At 37.1% G+C, this 12,505-nt stretch overlaps 1 protein-coding gene and 1 non-coding gene across 4 annotated transcripts in view; one reads left to right on the top strand and one right to left on the bottom strand.

Moving 5' to 3' along the window:
- The first annotated feature begins 1,285 nt into the window (after window positions 1-1,285).
- On the top strand, window positions 1,286-1,392 carry LOC126019662 (U6 spliceosomal RNA). Its single transcript, XR_007499293.1, has one exon. It is a non-coding gene; the product is annotated as a U6 spliceosomal RNA (small nuclear RNA).
- Window positions 1,393-11,993: 10,601 nt separating this feature from the next.
- Window positions 11,994-12,505, bottom strand: part of PRMT3 (protein arginine methyltransferase 3) — a 130,692-nt gene continuing 130,180 nt past the window's right edge. For all 3 annotated transcript variants that reach the window (XM_049781032.1, XM_049781033.1, XM_049781034.1), the window contains one exon: window positions 11,994-12,386. In XM_049781032.1, coding sequence (XP_049636989.1) covers window positions 12,277-12,386 — 110 coding nt within the window. In that variant the 3' untranslated portion in view covers window positions 11,994-12,276. The remainder of the gene's footprint in view (window positions 12,387-12,505) is intronic.

Raw genomic sequence — 12,505 nt, 5'->3', positions numbered from 1 at the left:
AAACAAAGTTAAATTGACAGACTCAATGAAGTAATGACTGCAAAGTAACTAAAAATTTTTTATCAAGAAGAGAATGTTCTAAATTTTTATAGAAACTTTTGCTCACTACTGGTGAAATGTCGATCTGTCCACCCGTTTTCTGGACACTATTCATAAATCTAACAATAGAGCTTCCATCTAACTCAGAAATTACACTTCTTAGATATATTGGTATATCCCAAAAGGCTCAAAAAACACTATTCAGAAAAGACATTTGTGTTCTTATATTCATTGCACTCAAAAATTATTATATGAAAAGCAAAATTTAAAATGAAGGGTCTTAGTAGCATAAAAAGAAATAAAAAAAAAAGGTGAGACAGTGAAAATGTGATATGACCACGGATTTTGGTCTTGGTGGAGATGAAGGCATGTATACTCAGTAAACTAAAGGAGAGGATGTTAGAATGAATTGCTTAAAATATTGAGGTGGAGCCACTGATTAATCAAGAGCAGCACGGGCAGTAAGTTAAAATAGTGAATAAAAGTTATTTGGCAGTATGGAGATAATAGTGACAAAGATGTTTGGTGATTTAGTCTTGAAGACAAGATAAAGATGGAAAAAGATTAGTTAAAACTTTGGGAGTGTGGTCTTTTGAAGTGGCAATCAAAGCAAAATTGCCTATTTCACTTACAAACCAAGGAGGGTGATTTATTTAAGAGGACTAGCACCTTCTTCTGCAGGGGAAGTTATGTCCTCAGGAGAACAAAGGATTTTGGATGGAAAAAGTGAGATACACAGAGTGGCTCAGAGATAAGTATGTTCTGAACGATGAGTTATGGCTTCTTGTAGTGACTGTCACAAATGAGTATGAGGAGCTTTATAAACTAGTCATGATGGCCTCAAAGCAATGGTTAAAGAGAGTGTTAGCATGAGGGACTGGGGGTGGGTGGGAAATACCTACCAGAAATGCCTGGAGTCCTTGGCCTTCCATAGTCTAAGTTTACCATGCTGGTGGATTCACTTTTAGTATGCACACTTTAAAAAAGTTAATTCAGCTACTCAAATTTATTTATCTTTTAAGAATGTATTTTAGGGACCAAAGGAATAGTACAAAGAATTATGGCTGTTAGAGCTATTCAGTTTTTACCTAGAGATTAAAGTTTACCTGAGTAGTTTAGAGACAAGAATGTAGTCTGAAAAAAAAAAAAAAGAATGTAGTCTGTGTGAGTCCAAACTGGTTCCTTATAGTGATCTACTCCAGTTGCTATCAGAGTGAGGATGATTCACCTTCAAAATAGTCTTTGTGTGCTCGCTTCGTCAGCACATATACTAAAATTGGAATGATACAGAGAAGATTAGCATGGCCCCTGCGCAAGGATGACACGCAAATTCGTGAAGCGTTCCATATTTAAAAACAAAAAACAAAAAACAAACAAACAAAAAAAACAAAATAGTCTTTGTATTGAAAGACTATTGTAAAGACTACAAGGACTAGACCTTGTACTGGTTCCTTGGCAATGGTTTTTTAGGACTTTGTCCAAAGGGTGGTCCAGTTCCTTGCTACATATACAACCAGGCTATAGATGGAGATTATGACATCTCTGCTGCAGTAAAGGTCAACTAATAGGATCTTCACAGAGATCTGACAAGTACAATTCTGATAGTGGTAGTCTAGAATTATAACTGAGTTTTTGTTGAATGAATAAAATGATCTGTAAAGCAAGTGCCAATAGAAGAGTACAGCCTCAGAAATATTGGTATTTTTTGTTTATATATATGTTTTTTGGGTCAAACCCAGCAGCTCTCAGGGGTCACTCCTGGCTCTGTGCTCAGAATTGATTCTGGCTGGCTTGGGGGACCATATGGGATGCTGGGATTCTAATTACCATGTCCTGAATCTGCTGTGTGCAAGGCAAACAACCTACTGCTGTGCTATCTCTCTGGGCCCTAAAAAATATTATTTATTAATGATGAACCATTTCCTGGCTAGCAACTAGAAAAATTTTCCAGATAATTTACTTTGACTTTCCTTACTTCTTACAAACAAATGAGTGGGCATGGTGGAAGGGGCACAAACAGCATTACTCAGGGTTTAATCCTAGCTCACGCTTAGGAATCATTCCTGAAGGAGGTTGGGCCTATCTGGAGAATTGAGGATCAAATCTGGGTCATGCAAGGCAAGCACCTTAACCACTCTATTATAAAATTAGTATTTTGACTGATTCTATGCATACATCTACCTCTAAAGTGTAAGTCCAAGTCCAAGTGAGATTAGCTATAGTGTATACCCCACCATATTTTATAAATGGTGACATCTGGGACAGAATCAAAGTGAGCTATGTATTTAATAGTGAACATACTGATAATTAAGTGATCCAGTAATTGTTTAGATTTTTTTATTGACAAGACTTTAGGTAAACAGTACAATATTGTTTTTCATTAAGTACTGTTGAGAGTTACAGATAGTAACAGACCAGAAGATAAAGAAAAAATAATGGGCATCACTGTAAAGGTATTTTACTATTTGGAGGGCTCAGAATTTTTAAAATGCTATTGAAAATCTAATAGTGATTACCTAAATTATATTCTTATAATCCCTATAAATTATTAAAACAGGAGGGTGATTAAGCATACAAAGATTTATCACAAGATTCTAACTTAGCTTAGTAAGACAAGTGCCATTAGACAGCTAATCAACAAAAAAATCTGAATACTTGATGCATGGGCCCATTTCACCTTGAATATTTGACATAGTGACTCAATTAGGCCTCAGCTGATTGGACATCAATTGTCCAACAGTTTTCTGCACCAGCATCAGGAGTCAAACTTCCATCCACTAGGGGAGGACCTAATGCCACCCAAGCACCAATTTGCCCAGGGTAGGTTCATGACACCATGACGACCAGGAAACAGCAACACTTGTTTTCAAGGCAGGTTTCCCTGCCTCACCACCTAAAGGTGAGATGAAATCAGAAGACACTCCATGACGCCCTGGCTTAGACATAGAATCTGTGCAAAAACAGATCTCTAATTACAGAAGCCTGACTGTGACAACTCCTACTGAGTAGAACTTTTCCTGGGGACATAAAGACCTCAAGCAATTAGTATGCCCAGAGCCTGTAGTCAGTCTATGATTGGATCTTTCATGGGTAGAGACACCCTGTTTTTCAAGGCCAAGGTTGTTTTTTTTTTTGTGGTTTTATTTTGGGTCACACGCGGCAGTGCTCTGGAGTTTTTCCTGGCTCCAGGCTCAGAAATTGCTCCTGGCAGGCATGGGAGACCATATGGGACGCCGGGATTCAAACCGATGACTTCCTGCATGAAAGGCAAACGCCTTGCCTTACCTCCATGCTATCTCTCCGGCGGTTGTTTGTTTTTTTTTTTTTTTTTTTTGGTTTTTGGGTCACACCCGGCAGCGCCCAGGGGTTACTCCTGGCTTCATGCTCAGAAATCGCTCCTGGCAGGCTCGGGGGACCATATGGGACACCGGGATTCGAACCGATGACCTTCTGCATGAAAGGCAAATGCCTTACCCTCCATGCTATCTCTCCGGCCCCTGGTTGTTTGCTTTTTAATGTCCCCAATTTTTGTTGCACCTGTGCAAAAGCAAAACAAAAAACAAAAACAAACTTGACACCCCCTTTAAAAAATTATTTGTATCTTCTAGATAGAGTCTCCTGCCTTTTTCATAGAACCTTGGGACATGAATTACTTTGTTTTGCCTCATATATGGCTTTCTCAAATTAAGAAAAGGAAAGAAAGAAAATAAAGAGGAAGGGGTCCAGTGGCCAAGTGGTCTCAGGTGCACTGGAAAAAAAAAGTCAGAAAAACCAAGCCAAAGTAAATAACAATAAAATCAAGAGACTCAAACTTTAACAATCTAAACTTAAAATGAACCTGTCATACTGGAAGGCCAGGGGCCTAAGGATGGAGGTATTGGATATTTGTTGGCAACTCACACTGGTGGTGCAAATGGCCCTAATTCAGTTACTGAATGCCTAAAATCCAACTATGAAGGACTTGTAATTCACAATGGTCTCAATAGATTTTTTAAAATTTGAGTACTTGAATCTCAATATTATAACATACAGGATGGTCCGTGAATTGGGTCAGCAGTCTACAGCAGACGTCATCTATTTTGTCCAGAGTTGAGGTCCCTTTGGGTAGCTTTTCTAAATTTTGGGTCTAGAGTTTTTTTTTTTTTTAAAGAAAAACAATGATCCAGGAATCCATTTCCTGTAATTTTGCACAAAGATTTGTTAAGAGAACCTGATAGTCTTCTCCATTTAAGCTGGTTTGGGCATATGTGGGGGGTATAGTTAAAGTTTCCTAGATTTATCTTATGGTGGATCCTCCCATCCTCCAGAGTGAAACACTGTAGTATCCATCAGGAACTAGGAATATCTGTTATGAACTGGCCTTGAAGTGTGAACATTAGAAGAGCATGTCTCCTTTTATAAGGTTAGTTCAGTGGCTAATACATTGGCCTTGTGGTACAAGAAGCCACATTTTAAATAGCCATGCCTATGGAAACAAACAAACAAAAAAAAAACAATGGTTAATAGTGTAGAACCACAATCCCAGTTCCTGAGTTCTGAACTAGGTAGCTAGTTGTCAGGCTTTAAATATTGTTATCAAAACAATAGGCTATAATAATCTGATATCTTTTACTAGGGCAGTTTGAATGTCTTGGATGATCCTGCTGAGCAGTTTATATTGTGACAGGCAAGAGGATTACATGAGTTGCTATGATTTCTCTTAAGTTTACCAAGTTTTCAGTTCTTGTTTGTATGGCATATGACTTCAGAAGACAATTTTAATTCCCAATGACTTAATGTCATAAAGATGGGAGAAAAACTAAAAATATTAGTTTTGAGTCACTTCAGTTGGTATTTAAGATACTGGTCCATTTTTTAACATCCATCTCACAAAAAGATTTTTATGCTAATGTACTTTTAAGGTTCAATGCTAAATTTTTCTTTTGTTCTTGGGGTCATGTGGGCAACCAAACACCCACCGTTTCTGTGAAGAAGCTTACACCCACCAGCCATCTTCTTGCTTTGCTGGCAGTTGCGGTTTTTTGCCCCTGAGCTAACAGGAAAAGCAGTGTGTTTAAATTTGGCCCTTGCAACAGGAACTTGCTCAATGCATGTTCCATTTGTTATTTGCCCTGGGGACTTGAACCCTCTTCTACTTCTGAACAAAACATCTTTACAATGTATTGCTGTTTCTCCACTCCCTCTTTGACCTTAAAGTTGTTTATAACATTTGCCTTTTGAAGCTAGTTCCTGTAACTGAAACCAGATGTCCTGCTTAGATAAGGAAGTCCTATGATCTGTTCCTCCCCCCACTGTTGCAATCCAGCTTCCTGCCTTGTACCCCAGAAAAACAAGTTAGCCGTATTTGCCTTGTGAGGAAGAAATGTTATCATTGGATATTTTGTATGTACTTGGCCAAATGTGATTGGCTAAGTGATGCTTCCTGCTTTTCGTGAGACCTCCCCTAATTGCTAGGGGATAAAAGACCCAGCTTTTTCCTGAATAAACGCTCTTGAATGGCAACTGTCATCTTAAGTCTTTCTTATTAACCTCTCCTAATTAGGTTTGTAGGTGCTGGGTGATTCAGGCCATTTGCGAATAATTTGGAGATGTCCTCTGGCTGTTCCCTGGGTTGAGAGAAACTGCTGGCCGGAATTCTCTCCCTTTAGGGGAAGCTTCCAAGGGCATTTTCAGGGTCACACCCAGCAGCGCTCAGGGGTTACTCCTGGCATTATGCTCAGAAATCGCCCCTGGCAGGCATGGGGACCATGTGGGATGCCAGGATTTGAACCACCATCCTTCTGTATGAAAGGCAAACACCTTACCTCCATGCTATCTCTCAGGCCCCCAATGCTAAATCTTTTGACATACTTTGCTACTTTTAAAAACTGTACTTTAAGGCTAGAGAGATGGTTCAATAAGCTAAGGGCATACTCTGCATGCAGGAGGCCTAGTATCATATGGTCCCCCAAGCACTAAGGAGCAACTTCTGAACACAGAGTAGATAACAAATGAGTACCATCAGTGTGTCTTCAAAATAACAAAAGAAATCCCAGTAACATAAATATTGTATTGTAATATGGCTATAACCTGAATATATGTTAGAATACCTTCAAAAGCAGTTAAAGCCTCCTAGAGACTGGATTGATAGTATAGTGGATAGGGTGTTTGCCTGGCATGTAGCTGACTTGAGTTGGACACCTGGCATCCAATATTCTGAGCACTGCCAAGAACAATACCTGAGTGAAGAGCCAGAAGCATTCCCCAAGCATCACCAGGTTTGGACCCCAAACAAACACAAACAAAAAAGAAAATAATCCTAAATAAACTTAATTTTGTTCTTGTTTTTCGTTTTTTTTCTTTTTTGGGGGGTCACACCAGGCAGCACTCAGGGGTTACTCCTGGCTCTACGCTCAGAAATCTCTTCTGGCAGGCTCGGGGGACCATTTGGAATGCCAGGATTCGAACCACCACCATTCTGCATGCAAGGCAAACACCTTACCTCCATGCCATCTCTCCGGCCCCTTTCCTTTTTTTTTTTTTTTTTTTTGCTAAATAAACTTTAAATAGAGTACTATGACAATTTAAAAGTAAACATTAGGGGGGCCAGAGCAACACAGTTCAATGGCTAGGGCATTTACCTTGCATGCAGCCAGTCAGGGTTTGATCCCCAGCATCCCATATGATACCCTGAGCCCATTAGGATTTGAGTATAGAACCAGGAGTAACCCCTGAGCACTGCCAGGTGTGGCCCCAAAACAAAAAACATTAGGGATACAAAATAATTTGTAAATCAAATCCAGAAATATTTGGTTATCACCCTGATATTCTGAAGTTATGACAACATAAATATCTCATAAATAAAAATGACTGCTATACATTTTTAAGATGGTAAAGTGTTCAAGTATACAGTTTGATATACAAAGCTGCTGCTCAACTACCAAAGTGCCTATAACACCCCACCACTGTCCCACTGTCACCTCATCACTACCCCCTCCCAGTGCTTTCTGCGTGTGCCTTTTTTTGAGTCATCTGGTTTGGTAATCCAAGGTCTAGAGTTTATCTTTGTTCAATACTGCCTATTCCCTTTATGTCAGATCCAGCATTTGTCTTTCCTCCTATTTTGCTTAACACGAAACTCTCTAGTTCTATAGATATTGCCACTAAAGGCATTTCATCTTTTTTATAGCTGCAGAGTATTCCATTGCATATAAAGACAACTCCTTAATCCACTTACATGTTTTTGGACTTTTTATAGTCATTTCTGTAGCTTGGCTATTGCACTAAGTTCTGCCATGGACATAGGTGTGCATATATCTTTTGAAAATAATGTTTTGTGTTTGAAGGCTAGATGCCAGGAAGTAGTTTTGCAGTCATATAGGAGTTTTTAGGGAATTCTACATTCACACTGTCATTTCTTAAAGGATGAACCAAATAAGACCATCAACAATGTTTGAAGGTTCCTTTAACATCACATCCCTGACAACACAAGTCTTTTTTTTTTTTTTTTTTGGTCTTTGGGCCACACCCGGCAGTGCTCAGGGGTTACTCCTGGCTGTCTGCTCAGAAATAGCTCCTGGCAGGCACGGTGGACCAACCACCTTAGATCCTGGATCGGCTGCTTGCAAGGTAAACACCACTGTGCTATCTCTCCTGGCCCAACACAAGTCATTTACTATCTTTGATAAGTGAAGTTATTACCGGTGTAAGATTTGATTTGCATATACTGATAAGTGATGAACACTTTTTCATTTGCCTACTAGCTATTCATGTCTTCTTTGAAAACATGTCATCTTCTCTCTCCATTTTTTGATGACATTGTTGTTTTTTGCGTTGTAAGTTTTGTGAATATTAGTTCTTTACCCAATAATAGCATGTACAAATATTTTCTTCCATTCAATTAGGTGTCTATATTCACCTGAGATTGTTACCATATGAAACTTTTTAAAATTTGATGCGATACCATTTAATTTTGCTTCTTTTTCTTTGGATTTAACCATTAAAGACACCTCTAAATTCCATAGTCTGAAAGTTTTACCAGTGTTGTCTTCAATGTATTTTATAGATTCTGGTCTAATCTTGAGATCTTCAATTCATGTTTAATTGAACTTTTGTGAATGGTGTAAGATACAGCTCCTGTTTCATTTTATTTTTCTCATGTGGCCATCCTATTTTCCTAACATCATTGACTGAGACTTTCCTTTGCTCTGCTTCATGAACCCACCTAGTCATAGATTAGCCATCCATATATGAGGGTCTATCTTTGGGCTCTCAATTCTGTTCCACTGATTTGAGAGCCTATTTTTATTCCAGTACCTGAGTTATGATCACTGTATCTTTACAGAATAGTTTAAAGTTGGGAGTATATCCTTTTTCTCAAAATTGATTATTTGAGAGGGTTTCATTTCCATAAAAATTTTAGTCCAGTTGGTCCTAAATCTTTTTTTTTTTTTTTTTTTTTTTTTTTTTTGTGGTTTTTGGGTCACACCCGGCAGTGCTCAGGGGTTACTCCTGGCTCCATGCTCAGAAATTGCTCCTGGCAGGCACAGGGGACCATATGGGACGCCGGGATTCGAACCGATGACCTTCTGCATGAAAGGCAAACACCTTACCTCCATGCTATCTCTCCGGCCCCGGTCCTAAATCTTGAATGTCACTGAAATATTGATAGAAATTGCACTGAATCTGTATAGTTCTTTGGGTGTCATGGTCATTAAAATAATGTTAATTCTTCCAATACTGAACATAAAATAATTTTCCATTTCTTGGTGTCCTTTATTTTTTCAATACTGACTTATAGTTTTCATTGTGTAAGTCTTTCACATCCTTTAAATTGATGGGTAGGTAGCTGGTGCTTTGGGACACCTAAGATTTTATTTATAATTTTATGTGGAGGAGGTTTGTCCACAGTATCAAGAAGTTTGAAAACACTTGTCTTAAATGAGATTACAGATGACTATGAAATAACAGCTAATTATTTAATTTAAATGAACTGGCAAAGATTTCCAAGACATAGACAGAAGCTTCACATAATTTTGGGCAAAATGTAGCTTTTAATACTGACATGGTTAATTTTATATAACAAATGATATTAAAGACAGAATGTCATACAAAAATCTTTTCTTGCTAGGTAGATTACTTAAAAGAGAAAACTCGGGGCCCGGAGAGATCCAGGACCAAAGGTGGTTGGTTCAAATCCCGGTGTCCCAAACGGTCCCCTGTGCCTGCCAAGAGCTATTTCTGAACAGACAGCCAGAAGTAATCCCTGAGCACCACTGGGTGTGGCCCCAAAACCAAAAAAAAAAAAAAAAAAAGAGAAAACTCAATAGTCTCTACTAGTATATACAAGGAAAATTGGTCTTTTTAACTAACAGAAAACCAATATGGATAAAGAAATACATTCTAATCTTAAAACATAGAAAATCCCTTTATCAAGATTCCTTTTCCATAAACTTTGTTCCATATATTCATTTAAATTTTGTATTAACTATTGCCAAGAATCCCCCACCTCCACCAGTTTAAAAGCAGAAATTCTAGCTAGAGGGCTTGCATTTTGGCTACTAAATTCTCACAAAACATTCAAGTACACAAATGAGAATGTTCCAGTCTTGGAAAGTTAATTGTAAAGAAAAGGACTCTATTAACTATGACTGAGCTAATTATAACAGAAATTCAAAAGAGTCGTGGAGTGAAAAATCCAATAAAAAGTAAGAACTTTGAAGAGAAAAAAATTTTGAGATAAAATGTAGAATGGAATATTTGTCTTGATTTACAAAAACAAAAAATTGGTTTTGGGATGCTTAAAAATAAATTCACAAATATGAACAGGTTTCCTTAATTTTAATAGCCTCAACAATCAAATTTGCATGTGAAGTCATTCTAGACAAAATTTAAATTACTTCAATTTGTATTATCAGTACCACACATTACCTGTAATACCTTCATTTCAAATCTACAGTGAAAACAAAGCTGATTGCTTAGGCCCAGTAAAGTGAGAACTGCTTATGGTTTAGAGAAATATTGAAATTTATTAGTTTTATAGTTATTTTTCTGTAGTGCCCTGAATTGAGCCCAAGAATTCATCATGCACAGTGTTCTATCATTTGAGCTACATTTCTAACAGAAATATTATCAGTTAAAGGGTGAATTTCCATTAGAAGTATAGTTAAAATTTTTTCTAAAACACATTTGGCTCTTTAAACATTAACCTAGTGTAATAAGTCTTACACATTCCTGTGCCAGGGTAGTACAGTATTACTTAACTTAATTAACTAACCAAGTTAACCTCTTCAATAGATTAACCTCACTTAACCTCTTCAATAGATTCTTCATAAACTATGACTTCAAGCACAATCAGGAATAATGAAAGTAACTCTTTTAGATAATATTCATTTGTTCAATGTAGGCCAGGATTTTTCTTTAACAAAATCGTAACAAAATGTTTAATAAAATGACACTATTCCAGGTAGAACATGCTATAATTATTAATTGATGAGGATGACTTCTTTACCTTCATCTAAGGTAAGTGCAAAATATATTTCTTGAAAGGATCCTTTACTAAATTCTGATGATACGGTCACCTAGCATTTACTGAATGATTTGAAAGTACCTGGGGCCAGAGTGGTAGCACAGTGATAGGGTGTTTGCTTTGCACGTGACTGACTCAGGGTGGACGCGGGTTCAATCCCTGGCATCCCTCTGTTTCCCCAAACCAAGAGAGATTTCTGAGCACAGAGTCAGAAGTAACCTCATGGCCCCCCCCCCAAAAAAAACACAAAAAAGGAAGTGCCATGCCTTCCTTAATATAAACATTTGACATCAAGTCAAGGACTGGTACATTCATGGAGGGAGAGAGGTTATAGAACATGAGTAAAATATTATAGCAAAGTAGAGCTAGAACCAGGACTGATTCTAGGCTTTTGTTTCTCAACATCATGCTATGTTGCCATTTATGTGATTAAAAAAAAAAAAGGCCTGATGTTGAACTCATGATTTATAATACCTCTCCTTAAAATCCTGTTTTCCCCCACTGGACCCAATTCATTCTCCTTCTCTCTACTGTTATAGCTGTGATGATACAACAGTTGCACATATATTTGGTTGTGGTACTTGAACACTTGGTTATAATGTTTGCTGGAGGCCACACATCAGGTTGTAAGGCTTGCAGACTCAGTTGTGGTGTTGCACTGTTTAGCTGTAATGCTTGGTAAGAAACAAAACACATAAGATTGTGATGCTCACGCATATGATGGCTGGGGGTGCTCTGCTAGAAACTACCTGTGGCAGTGGGATTCAGAGAGTAGAGTTGCTAGGATTGCAAATGGTCCAAGGAGAGAGCACCAGGACTAAACTTGAGGATTCACACCTGCAAACTCTGTAGCCTTGAGCCGCCTCTGGCCATAGAAATTTCTGTCTTAAGTTTATTTTTATGTTTTTTAAGAATTAATTTAAATGCTTCTGATTTTAAGTAGGTATATGCTGAAATACCATTTTATAATGCTGATGTTACTTTGTATACATTTTATCGAATATCTTTCTATCAAGCTAATCACTGTAAATTAGAGTGACTTTATAGAGTAAACATGTTAATTTTGCAAATAATCTAGTTTGAAAAAGGTAATCTATTAGTAGCCAAGGATATTATGCAAATCTTGAAAACCTTAAGACAAATGTATTGAAATGAGGTTTCCTGGGCAATATTAGAAAATAGTATTGTTAAAGAATATTTTGCAAAATGATATTTAAAGATATAGCAGTTAAATGAGATTGTTTTCAAATATTTTTGAGAAGTCTTGTAATTCTTTTCTGTATTTTAGCCTCTAATGCTTACTTACTATATTGATACTCTAGCAAATGATAAAATTATGATCTATTTCTTTTTAGAGAAATCCAATAAAATGTATACCTTTTATATGCTTACTAATCTAACAAACTATTAACCAAAACAATTACTAATGTCTGAAATTTGTAGTCTTATTAAAAATAAAAAACATCTAAAATTATTTTCAATGTAACTAAGCTCAATGCAGAAATTAGATTTGTTTTCATACTTCAAAGATTAATATAGGTGGGGTATTAGAATCAGTTGGTTCTTCTTCAGCTGAATTATTAATATTTTCTACACTATGATTTTCCTAAGGAAATTCATTAGCAAAGACTCCATCATCCATATACTCAAATCTCCCTACAACACCCTTAGCAATATTACCATCACATTAAAAACTTGTGCTTTTGTGTCTTTTTATGTTGTTGTTGTTTTTACTGCAGACCATAAGTATGAGTCAAATTCTTCAAAGTGAGGGTCACAACAAGAGAACGTGGGTCTTTCTTGTTCTTGTGGACTGTGATCTTCCCTTTCACGGCTTCACCTATAGAAGGTAAAACAAAAATACAAAAAAACTGTCAAGAATTAAAAAACTCTTAATCAGACAGAAAACTTTACTGTACTTCTCTTTTTGTTGCAACAGACTGGCTTTTTAAAAAGTTT

The sequence above is a fragment of the Suncus etruscus genome, chromosome 9 (assembly GCF_024139225.1).
Source record: "Suncus etruscus isolate mSunEtr1 chromosome 9, mSunEtr1.pri.cur, whole genome shotgun sequence".
Taxonomy (NCBI): Eukaryota; Metazoa; Chordata; class Mammalia; order Eulipotyphla; family Soricidae; genus Suncus; species Suncus etruscus.
This window is presented reverse-complemented; position numbering and strand designations above follow the sequence as displayed.